The sequence below is a fragment of the Bombina bombina genome, chromosome 5, assembly GCF_027579735.1.
Source record: "Bombina bombina isolate aBomBom1 chromosome 5, aBomBom1.pri, whole genome shotgun sequence".
Taxonomy (NCBI): Eukaryota; Metazoa; Chordata; class Amphibia; order Anura; family Bombinatoridae; genus Bombina; species Bombina bombina.
Window position 1 is genome coordinate 49,570,082 of NC_069503.1, and position 13,598 is coordinate 49,583,679.

Sequence of the window (13,598 nt, forward strand, 5' to 3'; positions counted from 1 at the left end):
TGGAAGCTGCTCATCTATGGGGTCTCAAGTTGTTCGGAATCCTTGACGGCTTCTCAGAGTGTCGAGGGAGAGCAGGCTCCGGGGAGGGCAGTGGTCCTCCTCGGTTCAGAGCTCCAGTCCGGCACCACTTCTGTGGAGTGTATGTAGATGCGGGGAGTTCCGCTGCGGCACAGCTCTTTCAAGGCCGGATATGGAGGGTCGATCAAACTTCCAGTGCCACTAAGTCCGGAGACCCTGCAATCGTGGCTGAGCAGCACAGTAGATTACTGGTTGTTAGAGTTACGGGCATAGGGCACAGGAAAGGCGGCCCGGGACAGGTCAGATCCTCCTGCAGCAGAGGTAGTGCCAGTAATTCAGTAACTTCCTCTGACGACGTGCTGGTACTTCAAAAAGGTAATTCTGTGTCCCTACCAAGGATATGGGATCGCAGCTGGTGAGGAATAGCTGAGTATTGAAGTAATCTATCTGGTAAATTTAGCTTTTTGGCTAACTAGAACTCGGAGCTCTAGCTAGGTGCGACCGGCCAGTATGGTGGTTGGCTCCACCCCCCTCGATAACTTCCAATTTGTCTATTGTTTGAGATGGACCAAATGATAGGCCCTTAGATAATATAGATATATGACTTTCTGAAAGTTGTATTTCAGATAGATTAATTATTCTTAGTGATTCAGACGTATTTGGGAGAATGGGCTGTGAGTCCTCTTGTGTTGATTCCCATTCCTCTGATGGTTCGATTGTTGAAATGTTCTCCCTCTGGCTGGTATTTTGTTTTTTCCTCCCCCTCTTCTGGTTTTTCTTCCTCCTCGCCTGATTCTAAAAAATCCTTCCTCTTGTTACAACTTGAGGATCGGGGGACTAATGCAGTCGTTGTATTGGGGATTGGAGTTGTGTTGCTAGAGCTACCTTCCTCTCCATCAGTATCTGATACATTGCTTTCTACAATCGTCACTTTTGGATTAGTGTTTGGTTGTCTATAGAATGACCTGTTACGCCATTTGTATACCCTGTTGTTGGTAAAATCATTAATATCTCTATTCAGTTTCCCTTGTTTGGTACTTTTTAGTTCTAATTCATATTTATCCAATTCCTTCTGATAGGTTTTATATGATTTTTCAAATTCCGGATTGTCTTGAAACTGTTTTAATGTTTCATTTTGTTCTTGTATCTCAGTTTCTAGTATATCGTATTCTGATTGGTCATTTTTCATTAATATCTTCATTAATTTTATAGAGCACTCAGAGAGCGCCTCTTCCCATTAAGTACTCAATTTTTTATTTTTGAATTCATATGCTGGGAATAATTGAATTCTCAGGCCTCTTGGTATTAATTTCTTTTCAATATACTTTAAAAAAAAATGGCGATTCCACCACACTTTATCCTGTTTAAACATGTAACTCTCTAAGGGCCCCATCAAGTGAGGTTATAGTGTTGTGAGATCTGGTGGCATTACCTTCTTCAAAGATTTCCTCTAAATCAGCTGCTCTTTTTTGCTGTCTAGTGTGTCTATCTTTATCCCACGGAAATTCCATGGTTATGGTAAGATTTAGTGGTCTGTGTGCTCTATTGCTCTTGAATTCTGGGTAACCCAGATGGCTGAATCGATTTCAAAGGGTTGGAGCAATGGCACCACAATCGGATAAACTCCCCAATGTATACACAATGGTTGATTATAATTAGTAGTGTCAGTATATTTATAAGAATCTTAGCAGTACTCTCCAAATAATATGTGAGTATATGGCAGGGTTATAACTTAATATATTTAACAATCTTTCTTTTAACTAAACCCACCATTAAATATGTATATACTAAGACAATAAAATTAATATAAATACCTGAATTCTTTATTATTAGTAAATATCTATGAACACATTGAAATACATATTTGTAGGAATCAGAATATGAATCAATATTATACGTGTTTAAAAAATATTCAAATATGCTATGCAGAGTTCATGCAAGTATATCCTTAAAATTAGCCTTACTTACAATAGAATTTCATTCAGTTAACACAATGAGATTCCAAGATCTTTAACTGTTAACATCCAAGCAATACAATTTTAACAATGCTTTATTAAACAATAGGACAGTATATATACTCTAATTGAAACACCAGAAGTTATATATATTATTTGTGCCAACAATCAAACTCTGAGTTATAACTCTATATTTGCACAGATAAAATAGTTTAGCATTAAGGATATATGTTTACCAATACACAGACTATGGATATAAACTAAAATACAACTGCTCTTTTAAATCTCTCAACTGTACTTTAAACTGCAGTGACTATGCCTATATTTTGTTTTAAAATATTACCTGTAATAAGTAACACTATATATATATATATATATATATATATATATATATATATATATATATATATATATATATATATATATATATATATACATACTTTACCAGATGATATTCAGCTTCAAAACTTGTCCCACCTCATATAAAAATAAGTGTAATTGCAATTGATGAGAAAAAGTATAGCCCACTTTGCTTATAGTTTGACTGTCTCCCACGCAACCATTTTCAGTCAGTTTAGCAAAATCCTTAGCAGCCAGTCTCCTTTACTCATCCTGCCTTCCAACTTATATTCTCTAATCATAGGTGAGGAATATGGGTGGCCCTTCGGAAACCTTGTCCCTTCTGATTGGGCAGCCTGGGATATATGGTTGCTAGGGAAAATGCACCTTTGTTAGCAACCAATTGTCCTCTAGCTGTAATTCCTGCATCGCAACACCGGATTCTGTCCATCGGGGGGCCACATGACAAACAAAACAGATTAATTTAATAATTTCTAAACATTTTACAATATAGTATTTCTATGAAGTGGTTATTGATCAGACCATAACTTCCTGCATCAATTACACTTACAATATTAATTATAGATGGGGTAGTAGTATATCATTTTTCTGATTTCCCCCATATCAAATACGCTATGTTTTCAACATTATATTACACCAAAACAATTATACTGCTAATTATTCTGAAATTAATGGCATTTATACATCTGTTATATATATATTCATACACATACAGCATGTTTCACATTTCTAACAAATTCTGAATGCATGAATCTTGTCTGGGGTCCATATGTTTATGGAATGAGGAAAAAGGAGGCTGAGTCCTGTAGTCAATAGTAAGAGTTTATTTTGGAGCAGGCTTCAACATGTCAGATGAGCTCCTATCTATCTGTTTATGTATGCCCACTCCAGCAATAAATGCTGTATATTTTATGGTGATAATGTTTAGATTGACTGTGCAATCGGTTCTCAACGAAGCAGTGGTAACCAAAAGCAATTTAATAACCTCTTTTATAAGTAACCAGATACCTTCTAGGAATTCAAATTCTAAATCTCCCAGATTCGTATTATTTGTAGAGTAATAGGTATCATATTGTGTTATATTCTACAATGTTGGACATTCGTAATTTATTCCAAATCTACTTTCAGTCAAACATACATATATATCATTGCTGATCTGACGCCAGCTGAAATACTTTATCAGGGTGTACTGGAGTGTCCACTGGTTGATTGTGGATCCAGTATTCTTATAGTAATAAGTTAATATATTGGGCTTATTCGTGTTTAAACATTTTGCAATAAAAATATGTAGTATAAAAATAAATGTGTACATAATCACTGGGATGTTTATTGATTGTAACAGTTATGTATTGTGCAACATGCACACTGTTTCTCAAGTAAATTATCCAGCGTGACTGTGTCAATTAAGGGAATAGCCCAGAACTAACAGAGTAACATAATAATATATTCCCTATATTGTTAGTTAATATACTAGATATAACACTGAAAGCGCCTGGGCTTAAGAATAATATCGTAGTTTAATTTAGATTTGCACAAGGATGACTAGATTATCAAGTCACTTGTACTTATTAAAGATAAAGTAAATCTAGCTGAGTATCAATAGGTTTATCTAAGTATAGCCGCCCACCATTTGCTGCCTGAAATAGGTTACAACATTAAGTGCTATTTGAGACAAGCCCTCCGGGCTCCACACCCAAACAATAACCCCAATATTTTCAAATAACCATAGTATGTAAGCGTAAACTTCTCGATCCTACTTTAAAAAAAAGAGCTCACATAGGCTCTGTGATAACACCTAATGCGTTTCGCCCATATAGGGCTTTTTCAAAGGCGGCGGGCCGTCCGTCTCTGGGAAATTTAAACCTGGCAAAAACCGGAGGTTCCACCTTCGTATTATTCTGATAGGATGGTATCCTTGTCAATCAATGCCGTTAATCACACACGGCTATGTGCCAAATTTCTTAAGGAGGACTTGATTGTGTTTCCTGATATTGGAAAAAAAGAAAACACAGAGGCGCCAAACATGGCCTAGTATAGCCAGATACCAGATATAACAATTCACAAGGTAGCAATTGGATACTCACAAAGGAGACGCACCCAATGGTGCTATTGAAGCAGACTGGAGCCTCTCAGTGGTCCAGCTCACTGATGTATCTCACGTATCAGTTGTGGTCCTTGGTGATGGTGATTAACAGGTTCCTGAGTGAACACAAAATATGCAAACCATAGCCCAGTAACGTTTGTACAAGTGAATGGCAATCTGAGCAATCCTACTTACAAGATCCAAAGCACCTGCAGGTGCATACACTGCAAACTGGAACCAAACAGTCGCCCAGTAGACTGATCCCTCCAGGTGAAAGCAGATTAACTCTCAGGTGCCAATCAAAATTTGAGCAGCATGTAAATGATATAAAGGATGTCCAAAAAGCAAGTGTATTTCTGTAAAAATCTTTATTAAAATGCGACGCGTTTCTCAGCTATAACAAGCTGTTTCATCAGGCTAAAAAGTTATAAAAACACATTCAGAATACACTTGCTTTATACAAAACTAAACCTACTAATTAGCCAGTCAGATTGCTCCAACCTTGATGGTCATTAAGTGTTAGCACCTGTCTGCTAGAAGGTTGGTATGGCAACCAACAGCCCAAACATAATTTAGTACAGATACCAAACTTCAGCAGACCATACTAGTGACCAAATCATCGTTTGTGTGCATCAAAATAAATCATCATTGTGTATTGATGATAATAAAAAACATAAGCATAACACTGTTAAGAACAGGAACACATTTCCTATAAAATTGTACTTCATGAAATATAAATAAACAAACTAATACATATAATGATATGTTTCCCATACCTATTCAGTCTACATAAATCGTGCTTTTATAATTACAGCCTTAACTTCCTCTTAAAAAAATGTTAAATTAAATATGCGACTTAATAACAAGTTAAGGGCAGGCAAAGCAATGCTGTCAAACTTATTGTCAAACTAATGTTGCAAACCCAAGTGTTCGTTAATACGACTCCTGCTTCCTGATGTCAAAAAGCACAATAGCTGATTCTTCAAAAATAAATGGGTGGAATTTGTTTGACGAAAATCTTGTGAGACCTTGATGACAGGTGTATATTAACAGCCACTGGGTATAAGGCTATTATATGTGCGATCCTTGTATGTCAGTGTGTTTACCACTGATCCGGTGACTTGCCGGTGTTTAACCGGGTTTATCTCTGTATGCGGTATTGCCTAAACATTTGGGTGTAAACTATTTGTATAGCATAGAATCCTACACCAATGGCTGCTTTGGCCTGTGTGGGTGGGTGTGAACTATTCCTATAATGTATAAACATGTACCAATGATTGCATAGGCATGTGCAGATGGGATTGGCTTAACCTGACAACGTCAGCATACTGTGTGTCAAGCGTACAACCTCAATCTTGCGTGTAGAGGTGTCAACCCACGCAATCTCCGTGAACGACAGTTCAAATAACATTATGCGATCCTATCTATTTGGCAGGGGATGTGATATCCAAAGTATATCTAGGCTGTCTGCACTCATAAATAGAGCGTTGTGTCACAACTCTGAGCACCAAATGTAATACTGTCATAGGCATCTAGTAGGCACTCGGTTCTAATCAAAACATATAGTATTATTATGTTGAATTTATCCGACCTTTGTAATCATATGCTGATAATAAAATATCAAATTGTGTTTATCCATGATGTAATGATATAGTGAGATTAGTGATGTGAGATAGGGTGATGTGCAGATTGTGCTGTAATGATCTGCCATCATCATGGTTATGAGTGGGATGTGTATAATATTAATTTGTGATTAGCAACATATAGTGTTAGATCGTTCTTAGTGAATATTATGAGTGTGATGTGTATGGTGTTAGTGTGTGTTCTACTGTGAATGGTGTGTGGATCATACTTTAAGGAGAATGTAATGTGCTGTGCAAAAGTGTGAGTGATGGCCCAATCCAACGGGCACTTCTAATAGTGATATTCTCTACGTGGTGTATGAATAACATACTGCTAAAGATATAGGAGAAGGAAAATATGAAGAGAAAAGGAGGACTCTCTCATACTAGAATATAAAGGTTAAAATAAAAGAACTTTCTAAACCACAACGCTCTATTTATGAGTGCAGACAGCCTAGATATACTTTGGATATCACATCCCCTGCCAAATAGATAGGATCGCATAATGTTATTTGAACTGTCGTTCACGGAGATTGCGTGGGTTGACACCTCTACACGCAAGATTGAGGTTGTACGCTTGACACACAGTATGCTGACGTTGTCAGGTTAAGCCAATCCCATCTGCACATGCCTATGCAATCATTGGTACATGTTTATACGTTATAGGAATAGTTCACACCCACCCACACAGGCCAAAGCAGCCATTGGTGTAGGATTCTATGCTATACAAATAGTTTACACCCAAATGTTTAGGCAATACCGCATACAGAGATAAACCCGGTTAAACACCGGCAAGTCACCGGATCAGTGGTAAACACACTGACATACAAGGATCGCACATATAATAGCCTTATACCCAGTGGCTGTTAATATACACCTGTCATCAAGGTCTCACAAGATTTTCGTCAAACAAATTCCACCCATTTATTTTTGAAGAATCAGCTATTGTGCTTTTTGACATCAGGAAGCAGGAGTCGTATTAACGAACACTTGGGTTTGCAACATTAGTTTGACAATAAGTTTGACAGCATTGCTTTGCCTGCCCTTAACTTGTTATTAAGTCGCATATTTAATTTAACATTTTTTTAAGAGGAAGTTAAGGCTGTAATTATAAAAGCACGATTTATGTAGACTGAATAGGTATGGGAAACATATCATTATATGTATTATTTTGTTTATTTATATTTCATGAAGTACAATTTTATAGGAAATGTGTTCCTGTTCTTAACAGTGTTATGCTTATGTTTTTTATTATCATCAATACACAATGATGATTTATTTTGATGCACACAAACGATGATTTGGTCACTAGTATGGTCTGCTGAAGTTTGGTATCTGTACTAAATTATGTTTGGGCTGTTGGTTGCCATACCAACCTTCTAGCAGACAGGTGCTAACACTTAATGACCATCAAGGTTGGAGCAATCTGACTGGCTAATTAGTAGGTTTAGTTTTGTATAAAGCAAGTGTATTCTGAATGTGTTTTTATAACTTTTTAGCCTGATGAAACAGCTTGTTATAGCTGAGAAACGCGTCGCATTTTAATAAAGATTTTTACAGAAATACACTTGCTTTTTGGACATCCTTTATATCATTTACATGCTGCTCAAATTTTGATTGGCACCTGAGAGTTAATCTGCTTTCACCTGGAGGGATCAGTCTACTGGGCGACTGTTTGGTTCCAGTTTGCAGTGTATGCACCTGCAGGTGCTTTGGATCTTGTAAGTAGGATTGCTCAGATTGCCATTCACTTGTACAAATGTTACTGGGCTATGGTTTGCATATTTTGTGTTCACTCAGGAACCTGTTAATCACCATCACCAAGGACCACAACTGATACGTGAGATACATCAGTGAGCTGGACCACTGAGAGGCTCCAGTCTGCTTCAATAGCACCATTGGGTGCGTCTCCTTTGTGAGTATCCAATTGCTACCTTGTGAATTGTTATATCTGGTATCTGGCTATACTAGGCCATGTTTGGCGCCTCTGTGTTTTCTTTTTTTCTAGTTACCCATCTTTCAGGAAGACCATCCTAAGACCGAGAGCTGCCTACTACTGTTTTTTTGGACTTACCACTGATTGGGACTATATCTATATCACTTACTGGACTTTATGTTGGTACACTTTTATATATATGTATGTTTCTGTATATATATATATCTTATAAGTATTAATTTAGTCAACTGATATTGTTTGAACATATGTTTAGTTGTTAGGCTATAGGAGGCGCCCCCTAAGGGCAGTAATACACATTGGTGTGTATTACACCCTCATTTCATCCTCTTTCCTGATATTGTCCTTAAGATGGATTTACATTGATACATCTATTTAGATAGAAGGCAACTCCATTTTATATATATCTCTAAGTGTGGTCATGGATTTATTTTAAGGAGGACTTGATTGTCTTTCCTGATATTATTCTTAAGATGGATTTGTACTAATGCTTCTATTTAGATAGACCGCAACTCCATTCATAATATATCTTCTATTGTGTTGAAAACAATATGGAACACTGTTATGTTGGGTGTTGACTGTCCCTTTAAACTTAGTTTGATGATGATGCAGTCTGTTGTGTATTTATTTTATTAAGTGCTGTTAGCAAATGTTTTTGTTAATTAAACTTAGTTTGATGATGATACAATCTATATTATTAGGTTTATAATGCTGTTTAGCATTTAAAGTCTTCACTTCAAAGCTTTAAAAATAATGTATTAGGTGTTACTTATGACAATTTTGAGAGGGGCCTGGAACCTAACTCCCTCACTTCCCATTGACTTACATTATAAACTGGGTTTCAATTTACAACCATTTCTCCTGGAACTTAACCCCGGCGTAAACTGAGGGCTACCTGTACATGCTATTATAAGTTCTTGTGGCTTCTAACTAACATGAAAACATCTAACAGACATAATATCAAGTTAAGTTTGTACACTGTGTATATAAAGTTTGTGTGTAAATATTTGTTGTTTTGTGAAACCTAATTTCAATAAAAACCTTTTTTCCACTTTCTAAACATATGAAAGGTTTCTTCCCTTGTGACTCCTTTCATGAGCTTTCAGACTACTCATATGTGTAAAACTTTTTCCACACTCTGTACATGTGAAAGGCTTTTCTCCTGTGTGACTCCTTTCATGAATTTGCAGACTACACTTATGTGTAAAACTTTTTCCACACTCTGTACATGTGAAAGGCTTTTCCCCTGTGTGAATCCTTTCATGACGTTTCAGATTATTCTTTTTTGTAAAGTGTTTTCCACACTCTGTACATGTGAAAGGCTTTTCTCCAGTGTGAATCATTTCATGTTTTTTCAGCTCACTCTTTTGTTTAAAACTTTTTCCACACTCTGTACATGTGAAAGGCTTTTCCCCTGTGTGAATCCTTTCATGCCGTTTCAGATGACTCTTTTGTATAAAACTTTTTCCACACTCTGTACATGTGAAAGGCCTTTCTCCTGTGTGAATCATTTCATGTTTTTTCAGCTCACTCTTTTTTGTAAAACTTTTTCCACACTCTGTACATGTGAACGGCTTTTCTCCTGTGTGAATCCTTTCATGATTTTTCAGATGATTCATTTGTTTAAAACATTTTCCGCACTCAGGACATGTGTGTGGTTTCTCACCTGTGTGAATTTTGCAGTGTAGTAGTTTAGACTTCCATCTAAAGTTTTTCTCACATTCTGTAGATTTGAAAGGGTTCTCCTTTATTTGAATCATTTGGCTAGACTGTAGACTTTTCCCTTTAATATGTTTTGAAAACTCAGTAAATGTGTGTGGCTTATTCCCGGGGTTAATAATTTCACTAGATAACTCATAAATGTTGTCCTCTTGTTTGATGACTAGATTACTCTCTGTACATAATGATTGCTGTCCAGTTCCTGCCAATTCACCATCTTCTTTAAATATCTGCTGTGATATCCCCAATGTTTGTGAATAGTCATTGCTGTCTAAGACTATTGGAATTTGCGGCAACATTCTGATGCTTCCTGTAGTGAAGGATAGATATGAACTATTGACCTGTTTGTCTACATAAAAAGAAATGGAAGAAAAATAAGAATGTTTATTCATTTATAATATAATCCATCTCAATTAAAAAAAAAATTATACTCAAAAATGTCTTCTGTTTTGTATTTTGAAATTAATTTACATGTAAATCACAAATTAAAAACGGATGACAAGAATGTAAACATTACTACATCATAGTAAACTAAATTACTGATTACTGATGAAAACAAGTCATAGGGCTGCATTAAACAAGGTGAGTGTGGATAATGTTCTCAGCCAGGGAACAAGTACATCTGTATTATGGGCAAGAGAGGTGGCATCCAACATCCTCATTTAACATTGCACAAGCAACTGCACATACAGCCCTGCCCGGCTCATGCTCAACCAGTTGGGTGAGAACATGATGCCTTAATCATCACAGACTAATAATCAGTGTGAGAAGTTTTTAGAGGGTAAGAATCAGTGACCTTATGATAATCTTTAGCTTCAGCTGTGGTTCTTCTATTTAAACAGCCAAAAACTTTATTAGTTATATAATATTTACTGTAAAATAAGGCACACAAATCAGTGGTGGTTCTGGGGAACACTGGGTGAGTTCTGGGTGTTCCATGAGCAAGGTCAGGGCAGGGGAAAATGGAGTTGCAGGATTTATGAGTAATGAACTACTTTAGGGGATGAGGTTAGGCAGTTGTTGGACATGATTTGTCTAAAAGGACAGAGGGGGGAGTAGTATTTTTTACCCTCCTCCTCAGCCCAATGGGGTTTGCTCCTTCTTTATAACGTCACTGACACAAAATGTACTTAAAAGATGCAGATATAAATATAATAGCTTATATTTGTTTAATGAGTGATTTATTCTATTTTCCCAGTAATTAAAGTCAGCATAATATCTATTTTACTCACCTAACACATATGAGTTCATGCTGATAACAGGTTCCAATGTCTGTGCTCTGGAAGAAGGTTCCCTTATTCACTCCAGTTACATTAATACCTGATATTTCTCAGTGCTTTGGCCGTGTCTGTAAAAAGTATATTACATGGTTTAAATATATAATAATAAATAATGTATTTAAAACTGTATGTATGGTATAAATAAAGGCAAGCATAACAATTCATGTGATACAGATCAGCTGTTTAGGTTATGACATTTGTGATGTTAATTCACCACAAGCATTTAGCACAGTTATCTCTGTGGGTGTTATAATTGCCCCTTAAACCCTTAAGGACCAAGGACGTACAGGGTACGTTCTACAAAAAAATGTCACTTAAGGACCAAGGACATACCCTGTACGGCCTCATGGTTTTTAAGCACTGGAAGTGATTGTGATCGCTTCCAGCTGCTTTCATGTTATTGCAGTGATGTCTCGATATTGAGGCATCCTGCAATAACATTTTTTAAGCATCCGATGCAGAGAGAGCCACTCTCGCATGGCGGCGGGGGCTCGGAGTGCATGCCCGCATGGACATTAACATTATGTCCTTTGTGCAAACAAAGAGAGAGAAATAACATTTTGTAAAGGAATCAGGTAGGGGGGTAGTGTATTGAGGGGAGGCAGCTACACTACAGAAAATGTTTAGTTTATTTTAGAAAAAAAGGAAATTTTTTTAGTAAACTTGGCAAGATGGCGGACATTAGGTCGAGGGGGGAGGCTGAGAGAGCTGTTTTGGGGGGGGGACAGGGAGGTTGGTGGGGTAATGGGGGATCCTACACATTATATATATATATATATATATTTATATATATATATATATATATATATATATATATATATATATATATATATATATATATATATATATATATATATAAAAGCACCTCTATTTTTATACTAAGATGGCGGTGACAATTGTGGGGTAGGGGAGGTAAAAGAGCTATTTGAGGGGGGTTAGGGGGTGGGATGTGTCAAGTGAGACGCTGATCAAGCTACCTAATTAACCCCTTCACTGCTGGACATAATATACGTGTTGCCTTTAGCGGCCTTCTAACTACCAAAAAGCCCCTGAGGCAGAAGTTTTCTTCACTTTCTGCAATATAATTCTTATAGTGAACATTTTTCTGAAGGCCATTTTTAAATAAAATTAAATTACACTAAGGCACCAGTTCAGCAGCAATGTGTTGGTTAACTGAAGAATAAAGCCATTTTTAATGTTCTATAATATAGTGTAGTATTTGAAAATTGCATATTTATCTGCATAAAAAAAAGAAATTGTAAAATGTCACATTTTTTTTTTCTTTTTCTCTTGGTCTAACATAGAAATGTAGTAATTAAAAAAGATGCAATGCTCATACGAACATATTGCATTCAGAATAAAAAGCTTTGAAGACTGGGAAAGGCTAGGGATTGGGTTTGAAAAAAATCTCTGAGAGCCAGTTAACAAGCAATGCGCTGCTGCTTTGCAGCGCTACTGCATATTTGACTGTTGACTTCTAAACAGCACTTTGTTCTGGATGCACTGTGTTAAGGAAAACTTACACAGTGCAGTCAGAGCACAGCTCTGTTTGAAGAGAACTTTCTAATGTGGAGCAGCACTACAAAGTTAAAGCGCTAACATTTCCAGCATGTGTCCTGGTTCTTTCTGCATAGAAATCTAAAAGTATACAGATGGCGTTAAATATTTATTAAGAAAAATGACAGATGTATTAGCCTTAAACACGCTTCGAAAATTGCCTAGCTGAGGATAGACTATAATTTAATCTTATTTAAGTATAAAAAAGAGGCATATTACTTTAAATTAATGTCACTATCTTAGATAGTGCCTATATTTTCATATATATAAAAAGATGGATATTACTTTAAATCAATGTCTCTTTCATAAATAATACCTATATTTTAGTGACACCGTATATCTAAATAATTAATGTATAATTTATTTCATAATTGTACATAAAATAACTGCATACAAACTTTTATATCAGGCATTCCACATTCATTCACTCTTAAAATTAACAATTCATCTAATCGTAATGGGATTAGTTAATAGTGCTAGGGATAAGTCAATATTATATTAACATTTGCGATAATACACCATGAATTCATAAACCATTAAATTAATAGTATAAAAAGCCAATATCTGATAAAAATAATTATAAAACCGGTATCATAGACCGACAAGTTTAAACAGTGTTCTTAAGATATGCAGCCTTAGTGATCCTATGTAGTGCACATAAACAGTCCCAAAAGCACTCAGACTTTTATCAGGTGATGTTTTATTAACCCTTCTTGTTCTCAAAACAGCTTGTATTGCATCCGGTTATGGAAAAATATATACTTTTTGCACTTTGGTGATAATAGACTTAATTTTGTGAGCCTTCTCCACCTCTCTTACCTCACCCCTCAGCCAAGGATTGTGAGCTCCGATAATCCTCCTCCTATGTGATATCCCACCAATGTGCTCCCTTCCTCCGGGTCTTTCCACACTATGCGTGTGACGTCACCCGGTTTCCAGATGATACTTGTGCAAGTATAGAGAAACTCTGTGGTTCTTTACTCTGGCTGGTGAAATCCAAACTCTGCCCTTCAGTACAACAGTACGCAGAGATACCGGAACTTACTCGCC

General features: G+C 36.4%; 1 protein-coding gene across 1 annotated transcript; it reads right to left on the reverse strand.

Annotated features, from left to right (window-relative positions):
• Positions 1-667: 667 nt before the first annotated feature.
• LOC128661288 (gastrula zinc finger protein XlCGF26.1-like) lies at positions 668-11,023 on the reverse strand. Its single transcript, XM_053715560.1, has 3 exons — positions 10,944-11,023; positions 9,080-10,060; positions 668-1,188 (listed from the first exon to the last, which is right to left on the reverse strand). Exons 1-3 carry the CDS (start codon positions 10,960-10,962, stop codon positions 668-670), a joined length of 1,521 nt encoding a protein of 506 aa, XP_053571535.1. The 5' UTR covers positions 10,963-11,023.
• Positions 11,024-13,598: the final 2,575 nt, after the last annotated feature.